The following is a 16,180-nucleotide window of genomic DNA, read 5'->3' as shown; positions in this document are numbered from 1 at the left end:
AATAGCAATGATAGAACATAATTAAATACACTTACTGAGGTATAAATAGGTACTTACACAATAGTATCACAAATACTTAATAGCCTATTGTACTCTTAACTTTTTTCTTTTATTCGAATTTACATAAGCATATATATTATAAATTTAAGCTTAGATTATTATAAGGATCAGAATATATGAGTGTGTTATTCTGACTAGACTATTAGAGACACATGACCTGTTTTGGACTCTAAATTGCCCGTAGGTGTGAATGTGAGAGTGAATGGTTGTTTGTCTCTACATGTTAGCCCTGCGATGGACTGGCGTCCTGTCCAGGGTGAACCCTGCCTTCACCCAATGATAGCTGGGATCGGCTCCAGCCCCCCCGCGACCCTGAATACAGGATAAGCGGTAGACAATGGATGGATGGATGGATGGCTGGATGACCTGTTTTGTTCTTTGATTTGGAACCAGTGCATCAAAGAATTTCTTGGAATAAAGTTTTTACGCCAAATCAAACATTAGGGTAAACAACTCCTCAGCAAGTTATTTCAGAAGAAAGATATGTTTCCCCTGGAGTTTGATGCAGCTGTTAATGTTTCAGCCAGCTGGAAAGTCCATTATACAAAGTGTTTAGTCTAAAGGTTGAGGCCTCCCTCTTCATGTGTGATAAACCTTCGGAAGGTATTACCTTCCATAACAATGATATGTGTTTGTCAGAGTAAGTGCATGCAAAGGATGAAAAGATAAGAAATGACCTTGTTATGCATGGGAGCCCTGCCGCCGGCTGGTGTGCTAGTCTTTCCTTGTGTAATAGCGCCTCTACGTGAGGGGAATTGTAATGGCACATACTTTAGTTTTTGAGGATCTAATGCACTTATATTCTGTTGCAATATGTCTTGTTTTTATTTAACCTGTTGCTCAAAAACATCCTTCTAAGGATTCCATTTTCTAACTTGTTGGAGAAAATCCAAAGTGAGGTGATGAACCATTCTCATTTTTCTTAGTCATTATAATGTACTTATTAATGTACTAATGTACAATAACTACCGTAGAAGAGGATCTTTGATCTTAAGAAACTTAAGATCAATGCTGAAATAAATATGTTTGATGTAATGCTAATTAAGATACAATTGAAAATAAAAAAAACTATTTCATGAAACTGTATTATGTTAGGATAACTCCATTGTTTATATGGACAAATAATAGATCTACGCCCGTGAGTGTGTCACATGCTGGCCTCGTCACTTCCACTTTCACAACCTCATTTCTCGGGAATTGTTCAGTCGAGGGGCCGTAAGTTTCTATCTTGCTCGCCACGCCCCTCGCTACTGATTGACGTGGAAGCAGACCAACGGCGCGTGCTGTTCTGTGTGCGGCTCGACCAATGAGCTGTTAGCTCTGGGCTCACGAGAAAACTGTGTGACGGGACGCGGACATTTCGGCTCTTACGTGCGTTAACGGCAGTTGTGTAGGAGCCATAATGTCGCCCGAGGTGAGCTTGAGAAGAAGCACCTGGGAGGGATGAGGAGACTACCAATGAAACGGAGAACCAAGTAAAAAAAACAACAGCAAGGAAATAACATTTACACGCCTGCTAGCTTGTAAACTGTTTTGTTTTTACCAACGTCGAACAGCAGCTACAGCTCGGTAGTAACGCGAGAGTAAAACAAACAACTAGCTATGCGCCTGTTTTAAATGACCAGTTATCTAACTTTAGTGACATTTAAGTGGACTCGGACTGACAACATTTAAAGTGAGGTGAGCAAATACAAATAATACAAATGACAGCATTATTCTCAACTTCCGATGGCCTGTAAAAAAAATACAATAACACGTTTTGCAGCCAATAAGTTGACTTATGTAACGTTAATTGTCGTCATGTCGTCTCATATCGTTTGCACTTTGCTTCCTCAGCTGTTGTTTGGTTACATGGACCTGTAATGGCGCTGTCTGCTAGTGCTCTGTGTACACTAAGTTGTTTTCCCTGATCAACCTTAGGATGGCTCAGTGGGACAGACTGAGGGAGCTGCCTGCTGCTTACACACAGCAGTTACATGAGCTCTACGATCGGGATGCTTTGCCTATGGATGTGCGGCACTACCTGTCAGGCTGGATAGAGAAGCAGGAGTGGTAAGGCGGCACTCTCGTCTCTGTTGCCCCTGACATCATTGTAATTGTATCAAAATCCTATTCAACCACACTGCTTGTCAAACTCTGCTGTATGTGTGTTGTTCTTAAGGCAACGAGCTGCACGGGACCACGACTTGGCCATGGCGCTGTTCCAGGTCCTACTGGAGAATCTGGACATCCAACACAGCCGTTTTGTTCAGGAGGAGTCATTCTTAATGCAGCACAACTTTAGACGCTATAAACAGAACTTTCAGGTTTGTTTGATTTGGGATTTGTGGAATGCAAAAACACTACTGGGTGCTTTATTTTGAAATTGGAAATATCCATTGTGAATATGAGGACCATAATGGTGGCTTTGACTGTGATATCCTTCTCACTCTCCTGACAGAGGTACCTGGATGACCCGTGTGGCTTGGCAAACACGGTCCTGTGGTTTTTGGGAAAAGAGAAGGAAATCCTGCAGAGTGCTGATCTGGCTGAGCAGGTATGGGCAACAATTCATCAACTTATGACACATGTAATAGAATGGACACACCCTGCTGCTCATACAACCTTTAAAAAAATAATACAAGCATGCACATGAAAACAATTTCGCATGGATGTGCTCTGTGTCTGCAGTACTGTAACTTACAACATAACTTTTAAGTATTTACAACCAAATTTACAAAGGATATGTTCAAATTGTCTGGAATATCCGTTATACATTTGGTCTGCGTTCTGTTCTGAAATATGTATTAAAATGAAATAAGTATTCACAGTTTAAAACGCGCCACATGTACTGCAAACAAACTGAAGTGATATCATTTAACTGCCACTTTTACTCACACCTATTCTTTGTTGCTCTGCAACAATATTACCCCATATCTCAAAGACTCTTAATCTTTGCACCTGCTCCTCCTACTCCTTTGCTGTGTCTCAGGTCCAGTCTTTGCATGTAGAGCAAGAAGCCATGGAGACCAGCAGCCAACAGGACCTTGAACGTAAAATGGCTGGCCTCAGAAATGAAGTGCAGGTGCAGTTTATGTTGCTTTAAGCCATTATATTGTGCTTTGTAGTTGAAAGTTATTACAGTTCATCCATTTTTTATTCTGGACTTACTGGATACAGTGCATGGAACATACAATGTTTTGTCTGGAGGAGCAGCAAGACGAGTTTGATTTTAAATACCAAACCTACAAGATGGAAGGTAAGCAGATTTAAATAAATGTGGTGATATTAACATCCTGTGACAGTGTTCTCTGAGGATGAGTATGAGAGATGAATGAATCATAGCTATACCTTCTCTTTTCTTTTGGTCTGTCTCATGTGGAAACTGTGATTTCCTCTCTGGAAATGGTTATGCAGCTGTGGTAGATGAGGCGGTGGCGAGGGAACAAGCTAAGGTTTTTCAGATACTCGTCAACAGACTGAATGATTGTAGGAAGGTAAATAGTTTTAATACTCTTTAATAACACCACCATCCATTCAGTCCTAATCTTTTCCCAAATAATAATATTTTTCTCTCTTACAATTGTGTTCTTAGACCACACTGTCAGACCTTAATAAGCTCCTGGACAGGGCTGATGACCTGATTGAGATATTGCTGAAGAAGGAGCTGGTGGAGTGGCAGAGGAGGCAACAGAAAGCCTGCATTGGCGCTCCAGACAACGACTGTCTGGATCAGTTAGAGAAGTGGTATGTTCAAGTGCTAGGCTGGAGAAAAAATAAAGGCTGATTTTGTAACTTGTAACTTCCTGAATCCCACCAGCACAATTATCGCTTTTGTGGTAGGGCTATCCTTGACCAAAGAAATTCTTAGTTGTACGTTTTTAATCAATTAATTGACAGATTTTCAATTTTCCACAGAGAATCACACAGTAGCACTACTTTAAATCTTGTATTTACTATGGATTTACTCACAAGTTTGTTGGAAATAAGTCATTCAGCATTAAAAATAGCATAAAAACAAATAATCGACTAAAGAAATCTCGGTCAACTTAGAACTGACCAGGTAGTCGACTAAGAGGGGGCAGCTCTAATTCGAGATCTTCATTTGTTGGTGTTTTTATTTTTATTTATTTTTTATATAAAAAAAAAACAAGCGAAATGACGTGTGAATATGATTTCTTTGTTCTTCTCCTCTTGTTTTGTAGGTTCACCTGTGTGGCAGTGTGTCTGTTCCAGATGCGGGAGTTTCTTGGTAAGCTGGATGAGCTGGTGGGAAAACTGTCCTATGACAACGACCCTGTGAGGGCCCAGAAACCTACAATGCAGAAGAGAGCAGATACTCTTCTAAAAGACTTACTCAAAAGGTCTCTCTTTTAGGAAACACTTTCTCACTCTTGCACTCTTATGATTTCCTTGTGAAATTTCCTGACATTATTGTTTCACTGTCTTTTGAAGTTCCTTTGTGGTTGAGACTCAGCCGTCCATGCCTCAGGGGAAAGGACCCCTGGTGCTCCGCACAAACGTCCAGTTTTCTGTCAAAACCAGGTCAGTCTGCCACTCCAGGCAATCACTACGATGCTATGTATTTGAATAGTACAAATGTGTAATATGATCAATATGTATAGACGTTTCCTCTCTACATTCTGACCGATGCCTTCATTGTGATGGGGTAATCAGTATCAGCTTTCATAATTACATATGCAGTTGTTAGTGATGCTAGTTGTGCATGTTGAACCTCTGACAAGAAGCGACCATGATATTAACAATACCATACCTTAAGCTACCCAAACAGATCAAAACCAACCAAAACAGTGTATTTGGACTGTAGTGGGTTGTAGTTCACCACATAAACATTGCAACATTTCGGAAATAATATGCGGATAATAAGGAGAACAATGATAACTTAATAATTTTCTGCAAAATCTTCTGTTATCCTCTTCCCAAATATGACATTGACCTATAAAAGTTTTGCTCATAATACCTTACATTGAGAGTGTTTATGTTTCACCATTTTTTGCGTTCTAATGTTTAGTATCTTAAAGGCAGAATTAGTTGGATTTCCTAAAAAGCATGTATAAAATAACGCCTCCCGCTCATCACTTATGACTAGGGCTGGGTAGGCTCCAACTGAATTATATCGGCCCACACCTGATTTCAAAACCTTTGAGGACATTTCAGTGTTTTGAGGTAGCTGTGCAAATGCCTTAGAAGCAGAGAAAACAAAACATATTCAATGGCAAGCAAGGTCAGAAACGTTTCAACATGTGATGGAAAGTATGGTGAAAGTATGGTGTCCTCTGCTCTCATATTTCACTGAGTGCTTTGGAGTTTCTCCACACACACACACACACACACTGTTATGGAAAGGATTTAGTTTTGATGAAAATGATGTCTGTCTATGCAATAAAATACTCAGTCTGTCGATCTGGAACATAAGCTTTATTGAATCTTGCAAGAGGGAGAGGCAACATGCACAGAGAGATGCTGCGTGAAATCTCTGCAGAATGCCAACTGCAGAACAAAGATATACTTCTTGGCAGGGCGAGGCCCCCCGTGAAGGAGTCAACCGTCTTATCTGTAATGAATTGGTTAGCACGTCACCTCGAAGGTCACCATACAAGGTCACCTTACAAGGCGCTGTTGTTCTCCACTTACACCAGATATGAATATTTTAGATATGAACTGTTTGGTCCATTTGCAGAAGTCATACGTACACGTATAAAAGTTTAAAAAGTAAGAAGGTTACATGTTGCAGAAGTTACAATTTTCCACTACATTTCCCTCATTTGATTATATATAATCATATTAAATCACACAATAAAATTATAATTTATCAAGAATAATTGATTTGTTAAAAAATTATTGTTTAAAAATCCTTTCCACTGGGCAAGGACGTCCATAAACATGCAACATTTTGTGTTTTACAAACCACAACCTACAAATCCCTACTCATTCTGCCTTTTAATATTTCTAAATGACACCAGTCTCTTACACCTGACTTAATATTTTCAGGCTTCTTGTTAAATTCCCTGAGCTGAACCACTCCATGAAAGTGAACGTATCCATGGACAGGTGAGATTCCTCCTGGAGTCCTGAGTTACTTTCACGACACACACAGAAAGCAAACTCGCAGCCTTCAGTTCTTTTCTTCAAACAATAGATGAGGATGTTTTTTTGCCACCTGTGGTCACTGCTCTGTTTTTCTCTCCTTTGATATTAGGGAGGCTCCCCTGACCAAAGGGTGAGTATTTGACTTATATAACTTTACCTTCCCATCATGTGGTACTTCTCGAAGAGCTGTATTAAATGCATAATATGCAACACAACCTAAAAAATAGTGTATAGACTGAAACAAGAAGAATCCCTCTCAGTCACCACTTATGACCCAGTAGAAGTGTGTGGTGGTGTCTGTATCTACAGACTCTTATTTTGCTATGTTCGACTCTACTCGCCCTCTCGTTGAGCCAGAGAGGGTTTTGGATGCTGTGTTTACAGACAGCAACTGACATTCTACCTACATATTGTACCTAACTTTTACTTGATATGTTGTAGATATCGCCGTTTTAATGTCCTGGGGACCAAAAGCAAGGCCTTGAACATGGCAGAGAGCCAGAGTGGAGGCATGGTAGCAGACTTCAGACATCTCGTGAGTGATAATGATTTGTTTTAGTGTTTAATCTAAGGTGGTCATATTGTTGTTTGACTCATTTTGGGTACTCGTATTTGTCTGTAGACTCTGAAGGAGCAAAAGTCTGGAGGTGGTGGCAAAGGAGTCAGTGATGTGAGTTGATTATGGAAATCCTGCAGAAATATGCATACAGTTTAACTCGGGTCATAAATTAAGAAGATGTGTACAACCAAATAATGATGCGTGTGTGTGTGTGTGTGTGTGTGTGTGTGTGTGTGTGTGTGTGTGTGTGTGTGTGTGTGTGTGTGTGTGTGTGTGTGTGTGTGTGTGTGTGTGTGTGTGTGTGACAGATTTCTCTCAGTGTTACAGAGGAGCTGCACATCATCTACTTCGACACTGTGTTTGAGCTGAAAGGCTTGTCGGTGGATCTGCAGGTGGAGTTTATTCTACTTCCTTATCGTTATATAGCTATAGCTTTGTTAACATTAAAAAAATAGCCTACATGTGCTAGGTATAAGGGTTGATTACGATATTGTGGTTTTTGTTGTATTGATTATAGAAATATGACCTAAAGTGTAGTTGTTTTTTCCTTGGCACACAACCTAGGCCTCCTCCATCCCGGTGGTCATCATCTCCAACTCCAGCCAGCAGCAGAGCGCCTGGGCATCTGTCCTCTGGTTCAACCTGCTCAGTTCGGACACCAAGGTGAGAGATCCCAAAGAGTCTAACACCCACCTTGTAGCATTTTGCAGTTTGGCTGTGCTATTAAAATGCATTAAAAATTAATTTTGCATATATTTGTTAATGTGCATCTGTTTTTCCAGGACTTTGTGTTCTTTGCCAACTCTCCTTCAGCAGCTTGGCCACTCTTTGGAGAGATGTTGAGCTGGCAGTTTCTCTCTGCCACTGAACGTGGTCTGAATGAGGCTCAGCTGGAAATGATAGCCCACAGACTCTTTGGTAAATGCGGCTTCTACGTTCTGCTTTAGTTGCTGGTCACAAATGCTTCATCACCTGTGAGACTGATTGACTTTACATTTGAAGATAAAACAAATAACTTAAGACTCAGTGATACATCTGAGCTTGAGAAGCACAGTGTAAAACCTTGTCCTTTTGGATGCCATTTGGAAGCATTACTTCCTAGAATAACCAAAAAATCCAACTCTAACCATAAACTCTAACACACAAACTCTACAGCCAGCAGGACTCATGCACAGTTATAATTGATTGGCCAGATTATAATGAATTGCACACTATTTCAGCATCCTTCCTGGCTTGTGTTCATGTTGCATTAAAGATGATGTCAGTGACTGAGAGTTACATAATGCATAATTTATTTGCTTTCCCACCAGGAAAGCAGCAGAACTATAACACCTATAAAGTGTCTTGGTCAAAATTCAGCAAGGTAAGAATACTAAATCCTAGAAAATATTTTTCACTTTAGCTTGAGGGATTTTAACCCTAACTTTTCGACTCGAAAGATCTCATCATTTTAGATCCCCTGTAATCCCCTCTGGCTTCACTTGAGTGAAATTATTGCCATGTTGACTTTAGTGATACCCTGATTTTTCAGGTCAAATATTTATCCAAAATGTTAATTTATTACCAAACACCTGCAAATGTAAAGACATTCCCATTATGTATTTTGTGTTTAGTGCTAATATGGATGTAAGCTACCAAACCATGGATGACAGCGACTTCCATATCAACCACTACCATTGAATTCACTATAACTGATTAGGATCAGTAACAAGCTGTACAATTTGTTTGGCCTTTTATAAGGAACATTATAGCCTCACAGAGCCACATAATGTTAATGATTATGCTATAGGTGTGGATTGATGAACTTCTTCACACCTTTTTGTTTTACAGGAAAATACTCCTGACACTTTCTGGGTGTGGTTTGATGGCATCTTGGTGATGGTGAAAACGTACCTTGAAAACCTGTGGAGGGATGGGTATGTTTTAGTCTAATCTGGGTTTGATGCAGTGCAGTTAACTCATGCCTTTAGTTACTGAGAAATGTTTCTTGTTTTATGTCCGACATTTTATCTGTGCTGCAGACTCATCATGGGTTTTGTGAGCAAAGGGAAAGAAAAATCCCTCCTGAAGAAGAAACAAAGAGGCACGTTCTTGTTGCGCTTCAGTGAAAGCGTCATTGGGGGAATCACCTTCTCCTGGGTGGAAAACACCGCGGGTCAGATATTTCTTTATGATTACAAACACTCCTTAAGCCTCGCAGAGTTACATGGTAGAAGGATACAGTACACAAATCTGATATGATCATCCTTTGTCTATTGTAGGTGAACCCGAAGTAAAGACAGTCCAGCCCTTCACCAAAGTTGACCTCTGCCAGATACCCTTTCATGAAATCATCAGGAATTTCCAGATCTTAGAGGCTGAAAATATCCCAGAAAATCCTCTGCTCTACCTGTATCCCAACACCCCTAAAGAAGAGGCTTTTGGAAAATACTACTCTGAGAAAAGTGGAAGTAAGGGCATCACATTTTTTTCGCTGATACTTCTTGCTTGCCATTTAAATATTTTTTGAAAACAAATTTGCCCCAAAACATACATCACATGCCATTTGCTTTTTGGGTTAATGCTATTTGAATGGTGTGCATGGCAGTAGTCATGCAATACATTCATAGTGTTGGTTATGAATATGACACATTCATATCTAAACTGGTTCTCTTTCAGGTGACAGTCCTTACATAAAGTACATCAAAACCAAGCTGATGTTTGTTTCAAAGGAGTAAGTACATGATTTGTTTCCTCCAGGCTGCTTTACAGTGTCATGGCTGTTAGAATTAATAGCAGATTGTCCTTTATATCCGAATGTGATATTTACCCAAAAACAACAACTAAAAACTAAAGTTGCATGTACTTTATCTAAGGAGTAGTGTACCCACGCCCTTTTTTATGTCATGAGCAACTGGTTGTAATGACTTGTTTGTTATTGGTCATGTAGGAACACACTGGAGGCTAGGTCACCCATGTCTTCTGACATGGCACAGGGTGAAGGCCTGGAGCCAATGAATGGCCTGTGTGGAGAGGCAGCTGGTGAGTCATGGCTCTCCTCGCTGTCCCATCCAGCTGAAAACCTCATCCAACGAATCGCTCCCCTTTCGTGCCCTCTCTATTTTGACCTTGTGCTCTAGGGAATCAGTGGGGAAAATGCTTTTAACATAGATGTCAGGCGACGGCTATGATTGTTGATTTTCTAACTTCTAATGGGCTGTGGGCTGATTCTACTGCATGCATATGAACAGTATTCACCACTGGACATACAATCTAACAGGTGTGGAGATTAATTGTTTGAGCAAAAGGGTTACTAACCTACCGTAGATGACCAAATAATCGCCCGCGTGCAAATACGTGCCTGTGCTCTAATAGCCGCCGGGGGTCCGACCTCATTTGGCATAATAAACGCCGGTTCAATTAAACGCCCGGGCGATTAAATGTTTACCATAGTCTTGCACAGAAAACAAAACTTTTTTTTTAACAGCACTTCACCGGCTCTCACCTCTTCTGTCAGTCAGCCCCTCCTCTCGCTCTCTCTCTCTCTCTCGCATGCAGGCGCGCGCACACACACACACACACACAGACACACAAACACAGGCGCGCTAGACTGAGGGATATAGGGATATAGATAAATGCGCTAATGTACAGTGTTGAAATTACCGCGATCGACCCCCCCTTCCGTTATCATTCATAACACTGCTCTGATCAGCTCCCTGTGTCGCGGTAACACAGACAAACTGTCTTTGTATTTATTGTCTGATGTCAATAAAGATGCGTCGGGGGGAAAAAGTCGTTTTGTTCCAGTGGTGCTATGGTGAGCTCCTTGTTCTTTGCATGATGGTCTGGTGCTGCTCATTGCAAAAATAAATTGTAGCCTGTTGCAAATACGCGCCTGGTTCTTATAAACGCCTGGGCTCCAAGTTGATTTAGCATATTAAACGCCCGGGCTACTAAATGGTCATCTACGGTATTCACTTTTTCTAGCTTTTTGATTCTACCTTCTGATGCTTGAATACTTTTTTTGCTGTATTAAAATCTATCAAGATACTGTAAAATAAAAAAACAGTACATAGACATCGGTTAAACAATACCACCAGTAATGATCAATCATGAAATCAAATATTATTGTTATTTTTTATTATTTTAGTGTTATTATTATTATTACCAGGAGAAATTGTGCCTTTTCAAACTACCCGAAAAGAACATACAAACATTAGAAATAAATTGAGCTTATTAAGTAGTAGTTGGAAAACTTGAATACTTTGATGAGCTCAAGGAAAACTGCCAACACTGCATGCAATTCATAAGAATCTTGTGCAAAATCAAATCCTCCAGCCTCAGTCTGTACAACACAGCCACGACAGTTGAAACATCATCTTTCTCTTGTCCTTTTCTCTGCTCTCAGAACAAAACGCGAGTCCTCTTCCTCTGCAGTCACCACTGGAAACGTATCACATTGATCCAATGTTGTCTGGCCCTGTTGCAACTGCAGAGAATGATTTACTGATGTATCTCAACAACCCCAGCATCTTTGATTCTGAAGTTGGATTGGATGGGCCGGAGCTGTGCGATTTCGGTCTTACAGGATTTAATTGCCTGCCCCCACAATCCTGTGGAGGCATTTTCCAATAAGCCTCTGTTTTCTATATTTACCAAACCACAAACCACTGTATCATTCAGCTTCAGCTTTACTTTTAGCGACTTACACCCATGTCGTAATATTGTAATGTATGTAAACCACTGTGAAAATTATAGTTTGTTTTTTAAAATGTGAAATACTTGATAGCCCCTCTATTAATTTTATTGTCAATATTTAAGGATAGCTTTTGTAATCAGTATTTGAATGCTGGTTTGCACATCAAAATCATTAGAATATAGTCTTTTATAATTCCCTTTTATCATGTTGTTTTATTGTTACTAATAATTCAGCGAGACTACGTGAAGATGCAAAAGGGTTATAATTGAATTTGACTCACACCCACTCCATTGGTGTCCCAAGCACCTGCACAAGACACTTCCACTGTCATGCATCTGTTACTTCTACAAGACTATAAAACCTGTAAAACTGACAATTCTTTAAAAACATTGGGCACACTGCAAATAATTCATTGTTTCAGTGTTGGTTAGGAGTCCCGTGGTGGTTATTATATTGTATCCAGCTGATGCTTTAGACAAATCGTACTGACATATGGCACTTACTCTTTTTAGGTTATATGCTTTTATGTTAACCTGCTCATTTAAAACATTAAATGTTATCACCGATAAAAGGGAAATTATTGACTGTGTGTTTATTTGCAGCCAATTCCAGACGTCCAACCAAATCTTAAACAAATGTGTTTGTTTAAATGCATGTAATTATGAAAACAAAATTCTGCGGCTCTCCTGGTGATCCCATAATTCTTAAAATAGTTTTGTTCATTATGGAGAGTTGTATTCACCCTCCTCAACCAGCAGCAGGCTGTTTTCAGCGAACAGCCACGTGGTAACCTTCCGCCCAGACACCGCGGACTAACTTCTAATGTTGCTAGCTGACATGAAACGCTGGCAGCTAGCGAGACATGAGGAGGCAGAGGTTTTTCTCAAGAGTTGTTGAAGACGGACGGAAGAAATGAAAGGTCAGCGAATACTTAACTTACTGTAGCCAAGTGGCCAGAAACATCGCACATCCATCTTCCTAGCTGTTGTTAGCTAACTAACAGTAGCTAAATTAGCAGCAGCTAGCTGAGTTAACATCGTCAGTGTTTTACCGTTTTTACCCCAAGTTACCAGAGAAGGCCCTCCATTGTATCAGAGGCATGGACTGCACTCACAGTAAAGTGTAAAGTAGATTTACGTCACCAACATGTGCCACGCAGTAATCTGAGGATTTCAAGGTGGTGGTGGTGTTGCTGTGTTTTGCTATTGCTGTGCTGTATTGAGGTTCAGTCATTTTCCTCCTGTAAAACAAAATATGATGTGTGCTTATGTAACCTAGTATCAACCAATAATGTCATGACATACAGTCATGAATCAATCTGCATTTTTGGGGGGATAAGATGCAGTCGCAGCTCTAACATTAATTCCACTGGGACACTCGTGTGTGTCTTCTTGTAAGTTAAATTACACCTTTATAATGGTCGGTAGAATGTGGACATGAGTATGAATGTTATTTGCCTTAGATCAGTATCATAAATAAATTATTGCCTTAGCACACTCAGACATGCATCAGCAAACTCCACCCACATGTCACGCTAAAGGCCAGATTCCCGTTAGTTTTGTAGAATCAGAAAGAGTTGAGACACGGCCATAACTTCCTGAATTACTGAAACAAGACATGTTGTGTTACAGGGGAATAGCCTGTGCAGATTTTGTAATATTGGTGTTTTCTCATGTGATGTAATGGACACATATGCACACACACATACACGCACATGTAGAAATATATCAGATATCAGATTTGCCCCATTGTCACCAATACTTGATCCATTTATTTGAGTTAGTATTGGGCCAACTGCAACTTAAACATTGAAAGTGGTAGAATGAGAACAATATTACACTGGATTTACATCAGGCAGATGTTAGCACAGGCCCTCATTTATCTTCTATATTCTGTGCGTAATGGGTTTCTGCAATCATTCCTACGCAAAGTGTGTTTATCAACTTAGAAATGTGCGTATACGCATAAATAAATGAATATCTATAGATATAATCACAGATCTGACCATGCTTATGCACAGCATCTATTTATTTTTTTATTTTTTTTAATAATAATTACTCAAATGCCCGAGATAGAAATTTCACCGGGCCCAAACTAAATCCAGGTCCCCTACAGGAATCCACAATGAACCGAGATATAACAGGGATTTTACGCTGGATTTCCAAATATAATAGGAGTGAAAGACTGCACCAACATATCGATAAAAACGCTGTCACACAACACATTTAATAATGTCAACAGAAAGGGGTTTCATTCCACCAATGTACTGATAATACACTTGCACCAAGTGAACTGAACAGCAATCTTTGTTGCGGTAAAGTTTCTTTTCTTTGCTCTCCGTTATGCCAGTTAGGGGAAAAGGGAATTTTCACATGGTTCTTAAACGGATGTTAGTTAATTGGGGGCGTTTCTGAATGCAAATGACCCCAAATGTGCACGAGCATGGTGGTTTAGAACATGACGGATTCATCAACGCTGGTGTGCGTACGACCGGCGTGGGCATGTTTGATAAATAAATATATATATATATATATTTTTTTACACACATCCTAAATTCCATTCGTAAGACAACATTTAGAACCTTTTCTACGCACTGTTGATAAATGAGGGCCCTGGAGTTCAGGATCTCCGAGTTGACCACCGGCTCCAGAGGCAGGTGAATGGTGCAGCGGCCCTGTTGAGCAGCACGTGGTAGGCCTGTCGAAACTGTCTGTTCATGACAGCATAGAGCACGGGGTTGATACAGCTGTTGAGCCAGGTGAGGTTTGCACAGAACATGTGCAGTACCTGCGGAGCGCGATTATGTTTGTCGGCTATGTTGAGCAGCAGGAAGGGGACGAAGCAGAACACAAAACACAGAAAAACCGTGAAGCACATGCGCGTCACACGCTTAAATTCGTCATCATCTCCTGAAGTTGCTGAGTGGGAGGAAGGTGCTGCCGTGGTGGGATTAGGTGTTGATAAAGGTGACGCTGGGACGGTGTCAGGGGGAGACTTGGTTGCTGATGAATTTTGGGCCATAACAGAGCTCTGGGCAGATTTGGAGGATTTTTCATCTGTGATCACATCAGTATTTTGGGTTAGATCCACCTGGCTGCTTATCTCACAGCTACATGTCTTTGCTATGCCACTGTCCACACCACTGTCATCAGTCCCTTGTGCTGAAGAAGCTGGTTTCTTTCTGGAGGAACGACGGCTGAACCTGTAGCGGAGCAGAGCTTGCGAGGCAATCTGGACACGTCTGTAAATGAGGAGGTAGAAGACGCCGACACAGCCCAGACCAAAAAAAAAGTAGAAAAAGAGCAGGATGGTGGTGTAGGGGCGACCCTTAGTGCGATGGAAGCTGCACGTGCACACCTGGGGCACGAACACATAAACAGACCAGAGAGGGCCAAAGCTGGCCAGGCCTAGTGCCCATGCTGAGACCAGGAGTAAAATAAGACCCCGATCAGAGAAGACGCGGTCAAACACGGCCCTTTTTGCGACCAGGAGATATCGGCTTACTGCCACCAGGCAGAGGGTGATGATGGAGACGGAGTTGGAGAGGAAGAGAAGCAGACCGAAGATGGTGCACCAGATCGAACCACTGCGCCATCTGAGGTGTAGATAGGAGTCAACTGAGATGGGCTGCAGTATGGTGCAGTACAGGAGATCGGCCACAGCCAGGTTCACGATGAGCACGTTGAAGCGAGTCCTCAGATGTGGATCGAAGGCGAAGGCCAGAATGGTCATCAGGTTTCCCACTGTACCGGTGAGGGTCACGGCACATCCCCACACCACAGCAAAGTACCGGTAGCCTACGACTGACGGACTGTAGCAGGAGAAGAGGGCATCCTCCGTTTGGTTTGTGTGGTTCATCTGCATTCTGTCAACTAACAGGATTCAGAATATAGGTTAGCTTCTTTGTCACGCCTCATGGAAAGAAACACTCAAACGGAAACCCAGTTCTACACACCCCTCTTTGCTTGTGGCGAAAACAAAGGGAAGTCAGGTGTTCTAGATTCGATTACTCACCACTTCCTTCACTTTCTTCTGTTTTAGGATAATGACATGTACTGTTATTAACAACTGTTGTGTACAGCTGCCATGGTTCTATAACCTGTAATATATTGTCCAATAAGCACAAATAATTCATCAAAATTTAGCTAAATATGGCATGAAAAGAGATACACATAGAAACAAGTTCTGTGTACATTTAAAAGACTTCCCCTTTCTTTAACTGTAAATATTTGAAATTAATTTGATCTCTTTTCATCTCCTCTGTAATACGGTCACGTCACTGATGTGAATAATGACTCAGTCAATGAAATATTACACACTATAAAGCTGGAATTTAGCATTGATAAAACATACAATAAACACTGAATATATTTAGGAAAAATGTGTAACTTTGTATTTAAAATGTCCTTTCTAAGGCAAATAAATGTATTTGAGAAAAAAAGTCCTAACCTTTTACTGCTGAAGATTCTTGGAAGTCTTTCTAATTGTTAATGTGCAGCTGTGTCATTCTCGGCAGGGATGTGGCAGGCTGAATGTCTGGCTTCCTGCTGGTGTTACATTTTATGTGCATCCTCTTTGTTGCTTAAGTACCCTATACACAAAGAAATGGTGTTAAGTGGGGTTTTCGGATTCTTGCCCAAAATAAGGAAGAGAGATCTTACGTAATTCCTGAAGAAATTCTTTTTTGTCTTTTCTTTTTTTTAAATGAATGTATATGAGGAATATGTATTACAGTTAGTTATGTATTACTTGCATTTAGGTCCCTGTGTGCCTTTGGAACGGTTCCATGAATA

At 40.7% G+C, this 16,180-nt stretch overlaps 2 protein-coding genes across 3 annotated transcripts; one reads left to right on the top strand and one right to left on the bottom strand.

Annotated features, from left to right (window-relative positions):
• Positions 1-1,555: 1,555 nt before the first annotated feature.
• stat2 (signal transducer and activator of transcription 2) lies at positions 1,556-11,969 on the top strand. 2 transcript variants are annotated; one of them, XM_084038151.1, is made up of 24 exons: positions 1,556-1,735; positions 1,981-2,112; positions 2,222-2,366; positions 2,501-2,596; positions 3,032-3,124; positions 3,220-3,298; positions 3,457-3,536; positions 3,635-3,786; positions 4,245-4,403; positions 4,495-4,584; positions 6,052-6,111; positions 6,260-6,280; positions 6,592-6,685; positions 6,773-6,820; positions 7,018-7,101; positions 7,274-7,372; positions 7,492-7,627; positions 8,020-8,072; positions 8,540-8,625; positions 8,731-8,864; positions 8,971-9,159; positions 9,368-9,422; positions 9,639-9,730; positions 11,097-11,969. In XM_084038151.1, exons 2-24 carry the CDS (start codon positions 1,982-1,984, stop codon positions 11,321-11,323), a joined length of 2,403 nt encoding a protein of 800 aa, XP_083894277.1. In that variant the 5' UTR covers positions 1,556-1,735; position 1,981; the 3' UTR covers positions 11,324-11,969. The 2 variants fall into 2 exon arrangements, with proteins under 2 accessions (XP_083894277.1, XP_083894276.1); XM_084038150.1 differs by having other exon boundaries at positions 1,556-1,740.
• Positions 11,970-13,544: 1,575 nt separating this feature from the next.
• gpr84 (G protein-coupled receptor 84) lies at positions 13,545-15,911 on the bottom strand. Its single transcript, XM_084035305.1, has 2 exons — positions 15,837-15,911; positions 13,545-15,259 (listed from the first exon to the last, which is right to left on the bottom strand). Exon 2 carries the CDS (start codon positions 15,249-15,251, stop codon positions 14,007-14,009), a length of 1,245 nt encoding a protein of 414 aa, XP_083891431.1. The 5' UTR covers positions 15,252-15,259; positions 15,837-15,911; the 3' UTR covers positions 13,545-14,006.
• Positions 15,912-16,180: the final 269 nt, after the last annotated feature.

This window comes from Eutrigla gurnardus (assembly GCF_963514095.1).
Source record: "Eutrigla gurnardus genome assembly, chromosome: 2".
NCBI lineage: Eukaryota > Metazoa > Chordata > Actinopteri > Perciformes > Triglidae > Eutrigla > Eutrigla gurnardus.
Note: the sequence above shows the minus strand (reverse complement) of the source record. Positions and strands in the feature narration are given on the sequence as shown.

Bases quoted from the DNA above. Each gene is read 5' to 3' on its own strand.
- stat2 (XM_084038151.1), top strand. From the start codon at position 1,982: ATGGCTCAGTGGGACAGACTGAGGGAGCTGCCTGCTGCTTACACACAG. The intron at 3,787-4,244 runs GTATGTTCAAGT...CTTGTTTTGTAG, and splicing joins CTGGATCAGTTAGAGAAGTG to GTTCACCTGTGTGGCAGTGT. The intron at 4,404-4,494 runs GTCTCTCTTTTA...TGTCTTTTGAAG, and splicing joins CTAAAAGACTTACTCAAAAG to TTCCTTTGTGGTTGAGACTC.
- gpr84 (XM_084035305.1), bottom strand. From the start codon at position 15,251: ATGCAGATGAACCACACAAACCAAACGGAGGATGCCCTCTTCTCCTGC.